Source organism: Eurypyga helias, unplaced genomic scaffold (assembly GCF_000690775.1).
Source record: "Eurypyga helias isolate BGI_N326 unplaced genomic scaffold, ASM69077v1 scaffold12834, whole genome shotgun sequence".
In the NCBI taxonomy this organism is placed as follows: domain Eukaryota; kingdom Metazoa; phylum Chordata; class Aves; order Eurypygiformes; family Eurypygidae; genus Eurypyga; species Eurypyga helias.
This window is the reverse complement of record NW_010246925.1, coordinates 29,599-37,142: the sequence shown is the minus strand read 5'-3', so window position 1 is coordinate 37,142 and position 7,544 is coordinate 29,599. Positions and strand designations below refer to the sequence as shown.

The following is a 7,544-nucleotide window of genomic DNA, read 5'->3' as shown; positions in this document are numbered from 1 at the left end:
TTTTTTATTGAGTTATAATAGTCAGATTAAGGCTTGGCAAATAAGAGATAATAAATTGTAAGATGCAGCAATAATAATATTTTATTGGTAATATTTACGGAAATTACTCATTAAGTATTGTGCTTTTTATTTTCTGCATGTGTAAGCTAATATCTGCTGTACATTTAGAGAAGAACAGAGATGTGGTTTGTGATGATGATTATTATTTATTGCCCTATCCTCTATTATTTTTTGGACACGTGTTAAATTTCTTGGAGGTTTTTAAATAAAAAGAACTGAATAAAAGGGAAGTAGATTTAATCAAATGCCTGTTTCTTCACATGGTTTTTCTGTGGTAGTGATCTGTGCCATATCTGTATGTTCCTTAAAACACTAAAGTGCCCCAGAGAGAAGGATCGGAACTAAAATGTAGTTCCTAAAGAGTTCTGTGGAGACTGATGGAGCTCCTTGCCTGTATCATGTGGGCTACCGATTAGAGTGGATATCTGTGCAATTAGTAATTCAGCTTCTTCCTGTGATTGCTTCCCGTATCATCTCTGGTATTTCTGCAGTTCTTTTAGCTGAAGCACAAGTGAAAAGTTCCATGATCAAAGAGATGGGGTAAGTTGTAGATCTGGAAATAGAGTTGAGTCAGTCTACAGAAGTTTGCTGTAAGCAATTTTCTCTTTAAAATACGCTGCTACATAGAAACTCGTGTCTTGCTCTGAGTGGAAGAATAGGTAAAGATTTCCTTTGAAATGTAGTGGGGAAAAAACCCCCCATAAAATGCTCAAACATAAAAGCCTGGTGATTTGTTGGACTTGAAATGTTCTGCTGGGATGCGTCATTTCCACTGAAACTTTGCCTGGCTGATGTTTTGTCACTTGGACACCTGCTCGGTGGTTGTCGAGACCCCTGCGTTATTTGCCTCACAAGCTGGGAAGGATTGGCCAGCTGCCTGCCCTCCTGTCTAGATGATTTTTGGTTAGTAACCTTAAAAACTAGTGAACAAGTGAAAGTTTGGGTTGTCCATTTGTTGGCTTGTTTAATGGACACCTGGGAAGTTGGCAGTCTTTGATCCCTTCTTGCCCACCTCCTTCAAGTCCAGTTTAATTCACCCAGATGAAAGCTTTTAAAAATTGTTATGAAAATTGTGTCTTCTGACTTGGAAATTATGTTTCAGAATGCAGAATTGAATATGGGAGCTGGAATTTCCAGCTCAGCTCTTTCATTTGTTGTGCTTAGAGGAAATGCAGAACTAAATTAAGTCAGTTGGCAGTTAACTGCCCGCTTTCTTGTGCAGCACTGTTAGAGAAAAGGCATCATTGACTGTCTGTGTGAGTTTCTACTTGATTTTAATTGAAGAGAACGTTTACCTTCTCCACTGGTAAATGACTGGAAGACGAATTAAACCCGGTGGTTAGCATTCCCCATTCAGTTCTTGAAGCCTAATGAACAGTTTTATTGCCAGTGCTGATTGAATGGAAACATACTGACCGGTATGTTGTTTTATTGGCACCAAAGGACATTTCTTTATTTTTTCAGTAGTGTAATAAAACCTGATTTGCTGACTGCATGATACTAAGTGCTTAAAAATCTCTCTAGCTATCAGGCAGCTGGCTCTGTTTGTCAGGTAATATTGCTTAATTCCATACTGTAGGATAAATCCTGTTTTACACTGAACCTGGAATATGAATTCACCTGTTTGTACAAGAACTTCAGACAGGAACCGTTAAGGGAACGTGAAGCGTGTGGTGAGTTTTGACTACTGGGAAACTTCTAGACCTTTAATTTTTAGAACTTTTATATTTCTTACCAGATAAACTTATTTTGCATCCTTTTCCCACTTACAAACCATAGAAGCAGTTGTGAAGGAAAAACTATTTTTGTTGTAGAGAATAGACTGTTTAAAACCTTTGGAAATCATCATTGTGACAAGCTGTGGTTTGTCTGTCATTCCAGCTGTACCTTGAATAGAAGCATGTAGATGATAAGCAAAACAAGCCAAAATCCAATGACAGGAAGGTGCCTCTGCTTTATGTTAGTACACAAACACTTTGTTTGCATAGAATATTGAAATAATTTCAAGAAAATATTCTACTAAAGATGAAGATGACAAAAATGCAACTGTTTTGGAATGTAATTTGTCCCACTGTAGCCAAGATTTTTAAAAAATAACTGAAATATAAAACAGAAATTGTATTTTAAGAATGACTGTTTCTGGTTACCTGGAGACAGAGCATGTTTTCCTTCTGCTATGGCAACGAGAACATGGGAAGTACAGTACCCCAATAACTTGGAGTTCTGCCACAACATAGATGAAGAACTACAAGCCCAGTATGAGGGCGCTGTCTTTCCCACTGCTTGCAGCTTTCAGCCTGAATCTTAGTTTGCCTGTCTCCCCACAGTTCTGACCTACACAACACATGGAAAGTGGCTTTAAGATGCATAAAGGCTGTAATACATGCTAAATCCAGTGTCGAGAGTGATTGCTGCATTAGGAAGAGATAGTTGTCAGCAGCACTAAAGGAATACATCTTTACTTGAAAATGCTTGGGTTCCGTTACTCAGATGAATCGAACCCTCTAGTACACCTTGTGTCTCATCTCTGACATGAATCAGATGCGATTTTCTTTGAGATTTTTCATATTTCATTTTTCAGGTCCTCATCAAGTATTCCTTTTGCTTTGAGATTATTTGGCTGGGTTTTTTTAATCGTGTTTGAAGTTGCAGGCATGTATTTTGCACTGATTTGTAGCTGTTGCTTCTCTTGTTGAATTGCATATATTAGATTTGGGATGGCTGACGTATCTCTGAGGATGCTTTGTTTCTGAGCTAGGTGTTTAAGGGGCTGAGAGAAGCAGAAGGGTGATAACAGAGTCAATTCCCAGTTGTCTTTGGTAGTGGGGGTGTGGGAATTTCTCGGGTGACTGACACAGTGGTAAACTGGGTACAGCAACTCTGGTCGTGCCCACACATTGACACCAGTGTGCAGAGTCTGGCTTGGCCAAGCAGGACTCGAGAGCTGAGCCTGCAGCCCTCGGTGTTACGGCTTTCCTTCTCAGCAGAGACTACGGCGGCTCTTCACCTGCCCAAACAGGCTGGTATTGCAAGGGGGGCAGGGGGGAAATAGGGTGTGTATGGGATGGCAGATGTGGGCTGCGGGGCTGGGAGAGGGGTTCCTATTGGGAAAGGGGGAAAAGGTGAGGATAAAGAGCTGAGCAAAGACAGCTCAAAAAAGAGGGTTTGTTAGGCAAGTGGCAGCACTGTGTGAACACACTGTACTGCTTCAGGGACAGGGCAGTTCCCAAACTCCACTGGAGCTTTAGTATGAAACCAAGCTGTGAGTAATTATTTTAGCCTCTCTCTGACCAGAGCCGTACAATTTCCAAATTGTGCTGGAGGTGCTGGAGCTGGCGCCCTGCGGCATGGCTGGAGTTAGAGAGGGCATACCGCTTCAGCAGGGCTCCGCGTCTGGCAAGCGTGTCACATCCACCTTGGGGCTTCAGCCTCCTCTCTGCCCTCCCGGCTCTAAACACGCACACAGCAACGCTTTTGCTGGCTGGCCGGGAGCATGTGCTGTTGGCAGCCACCACGCCCAGCAGCTTGTGTGCTGAATACCCATCCACTGGCTAAAAGGAGAGTGTGTGTAAATGTTTGTCAGCTGACATGCATAGGCAGATGCATTTTTAAATCATGTAACCTATTGTCCGAGCTGTAACTCCACCACGTGAACCCACAAATGAAAATGTGTTGAGTGTGTTAACAATTTCACCTTGTTACTAAAGTGAGCTTGCTGAGCACTGTTTTCAGAAGGCCAGCTGGATGGTTACTCTCAGCTCTAAGTTCTTCAAGTTATCATGGGCTTCCTATTTTGCAGTTTTGTTAAAATTCATTAAGAGGGAGTTTTCTCTTCTCATACCTGTTGCATGGTATGTGCTTTATTGTGGTGGAGGTAATTCCGAGACAGTCTGTCCATAATTCTTGATAAATGCATGTGTGAAGATTATATAATGTATCATACATAAGCAATAAGCAAGATATGATGGTAGGTATCACACATTAAAAATGTGGCTGCAAGAGAGATAAATGTCATAGATTAAAAACGTACATGTTGGGTCTAGAAGTAAACACAGCAGTGTTTAACCCAGCGGAATGCACTATAACTTTATATACTCTAATATTAAAGAAAATACTGCTGGGGTGCAGGTTGAAGAAGAGAAACTTCAGAACTCAGGTCTTTTCATAGCTCACATACCTTTAAAAAAAAAACCACAAACAAAAAGAAAGTTTACAAGACAGTCTTTCACATAAACTATAGAACAGACTTTTTTCTTAAATATTTGGCTTAGTGCTATAATTGGAGGGAAGAACCAGTGTAAACTGTGAAAAGCTCAGCCTTGTAAATAAGTGACCTACATTGCTTTCCGAAGAGTCTGGGAGGATGACAGCGTGATGTCTTCTCTCTGTAGTTAACTCTGTGGTTACCTGCGCGCAGTAGTCAAGTGTTTGGAACTGTAAGGTGTGCCTCTGTGCTGTCCAACAGCCTTTTGGAGCCAGGATGCCTGTCTGGCGGACGTCACTGTGTCTGACTCGATGGCCGGTGGCCTCGCAGAGGACCGGAGTAGCTGGCTGAAGTTAAACATAACTCACGTTCTGTGTCTTCTAGTGGGTTTTACCCATCTGAAAGCTGTACCTAGATGTTTCCAGTTGGTTTGCTGTGTGTGTTCCTCCAAAAAAAAAAAACCCAACAAAAAAAACTTGATTAGATCGAGCACGTGGAATTGTCATCCTTTCTGCTACCTTTCGCTGTAGGTCTTAGTCCTTGGTATTTCAGGAGAAGACCTTTTCATCTAGTCCTGCTGCAACTAATGCTTTTCTCTGCCCTTTCTGTTGTTTCTGTCCTTCTCTGGGTTTTTTCTTTTGACATCTGCTACCTTTATTTCAGGCTTTCCCTGCACAGGTTTGCAGTAACAATTGCAAGAAGCCAGTTGGTGCATTGTTTCTTCAGTGCAGTGCTCTTCAAGGGTCCCTTGATTTGTCAAATTTGGTCCTAGTTAGCGCGTGCATGCGTGGACAGCTGGCTATTTATTTCCTGCTTTTGGCAGGAAAGAGAGGGCAGGATGTAAATAATGTGTGTTTGAATTCAGATTCTGTTGTGTTAAAACCTTTCAGATATAGCTGTCAACAAATGTTTGTGTTTAGTGCTACTTTTTTTGCTATCCTGCAGAAGCGGGCCTGAACACAGCTTCCTATATCCTTCTTACATTAACCGATGTGCATTGTCTCTTCTTGGCCTTCCTCCAAATATGTACTGTTTAGACAACTGTTTAAACCTAAAAGTATCTCAAAATAGAGCTACTTTCTTACTTGTCAACATGCAGTAGCAGAAGCGAATTTGTGTGCTAGCAGCACTAGCGTTGCCACTTCGTGACTTTTGAATAGTTTGCTGTGCAAATGGTATTGCTGTGGATGTCGTACAAAACATGGCTGAGATAAATTGTATGTGTTACAGTACACAAGGCCTAATGGATTAGTTTTCCATTGCTCATTTTAAAATTAAACCCACTAACTTCCTGTTTTTCTTGTCCTGAAGTCCTGTCTATCTGAGCTCTTACAGTTTTTAAAATAGCCTGTCAAAAAAGGAATTCGGTAAAGAGACTGAAATGTGACTTCTACTTAACCTTTGATTTTATAAACAGTTGCTTGAGTCCTAAATAGATGAAAACAGTCTATTTTTAGGCCCTAATTTAGAGAATTGATATTTCCACATTTGCTTTGTCATAGCTGGTAGTAGTTGCTCAATTGTGAAAGCTTGTAGCTATTACAAATGCTCGGAGGATTGCTGAGTGTTCTGCTGTAATGCATTAAGAAGCTGCGTGCACTGTACATTTCAATTTATAATAAGGGGGTCTAGCTGATAGCACAGACACTGAAATATGTCAAGTCTAGACTACTGTCTTAAAAACCAAAGGCTCTTAGCTTTTTGGTGGAATAAGCTGGAAAATAACTGATGAGGACAGTTGAAGTACAGCAGACTTCAAAAAGCCACAAGGCCGGTGTGAGTCAGGAGGTTTCGGCCGCTGCTTGCCTGCCCTGTTGTGATGAAAAGGGAAATGGTGTTTGAAACGGCTGCTCCGTCTCGCGAGGTTTGAGTGGTTTCTGAAGGAGGTTGCACGTAGACCCTTGTTAGAGGCGGGAGATGAGTTTCTGCAACACTGGGTTTAGCAAGGAAAAACGGTCAAGAAATAGAAAAGCAAAGTTCCCTGCCTTCAGAAAATGCTAACATTAGTACCTTGTCAACAACACAGATAATGACTGAGAAGTTTAATATAACAGGTGTTCTGTTATACAGCTCTTCATACCTTTGTGTAATAAAAACAGCTTGCTGCAGATCTTAGAGTGGAACTACGTATTGTAGTAAGTGGAGGAAATTATGATGTAGCTGATACTTCCATGATCCCCTTTAATATCCCAGTGCGCATTGCAAATCACTGTGTTTATAAAGTCGTTCTTACTGCTGCTTGTGAGGTAGAAGGTAATGTCATCATGTGTTGTTAGCCATGGGAAAAAAAGGAGGAATATTACCTCAAACCGGACTTACGGACTTGAGTTATGTAATTACGTTCAGTTTATCTCTCTGACATAATGCCAACTTTCTCTTTCAGAGCCATGGTGTCATGGAAAGGCGTATACTTTGTACTTGCACTATTCTTGGGAAGTTTTTTTGGAAGTATATTCATGCTCGGTCCTTTTCTACCTTTGATGTTTATGTCACCGGCCTGGTATCGCTGGATCACCGATTGTGTTGTGGCTACTTGGCTCACGCTCCCAGTGGTAAGTTGCAGTTTGAGCCAGGTTCTGGGCAGATGTTTGTAATCCCATGATTTAGTTTACTCACTAACGCTTCTATTTTTTGTTAAAGAGGTTTTTTTATGCTTTCATCTGTACCGGCCTTAATATACTCTGTGGAGACTTCGGTTTTAACTCAGTGTTGCAGATTGTGAGCCTGCCTACAGTCCCCTGTCTTCTTCCACAGCTTACATATAAGCTAATGCCACGTCTTAATTGCACTTAATTGTGCCTTTTCATGACATCTCCACCCAGTGTCAGTTCGATGCTGATCAGAGAAGAGTAGGTGAAGCAGTCATAAGTAATTAAGTTGAATTTTTTAAATTACAAACTTCCTAAATGAGTTGTCTTATAAACTCTTCCTTTCGACTGTGATCCAACTATCTAATTAGGAAAATTATTCATTGTCTGGTACATTATTGCTGACCTTCACTGTTCTCTTACTTAATCCTTTTAGAATTTAGTCCTTGTAGTTGAATTAGAGACAAATGATTTCAGGTGAAAAAGAACTACTTCCCCTAGAATGATGTCTTGCTGACTTACACACTGCATCAACTTTATAGCTGTAGGCGTATGGAAATCAGTAACAAAGCTTTTCCCTGAATTGTTCCTGAGGAAGTGCAATATGAATGGGATCTGTCTCTTCATCCGTTCTCTAAAGAACAAGGGACATTGTTCCTCTATCCCTATAAAGATTTAGCTTTTTCTGAAGT

At 40.9% G+C, this 7,544-nt stretch overlaps 1 protein-coding gene across 1 annotated transcript in view; it reads left to right on the top strand.

The window, feature by feature from the left end:
• Positions 1-6,651: 6,651 nt before the first annotated feature.
• Positions 6,652-7,544, top strand: part of LOC104508837 (lysocardiolipin acyltransferase 1-like) — a gene marked incomplete at its 3' end in the record, with an annotated part of 28,564 nt that continues 27,671 nt past the window's right edge. Inside the window, exon 1 of the mRNA XM_010150579.1 lies at positions 6,652-6,816. Within this exon, the coding sequence (XP_010148881.1) occupies positions 6,652-6,816 (165 nt within the window). The remainder of the gene's footprint in view (positions 6,817-7,544) is intronic.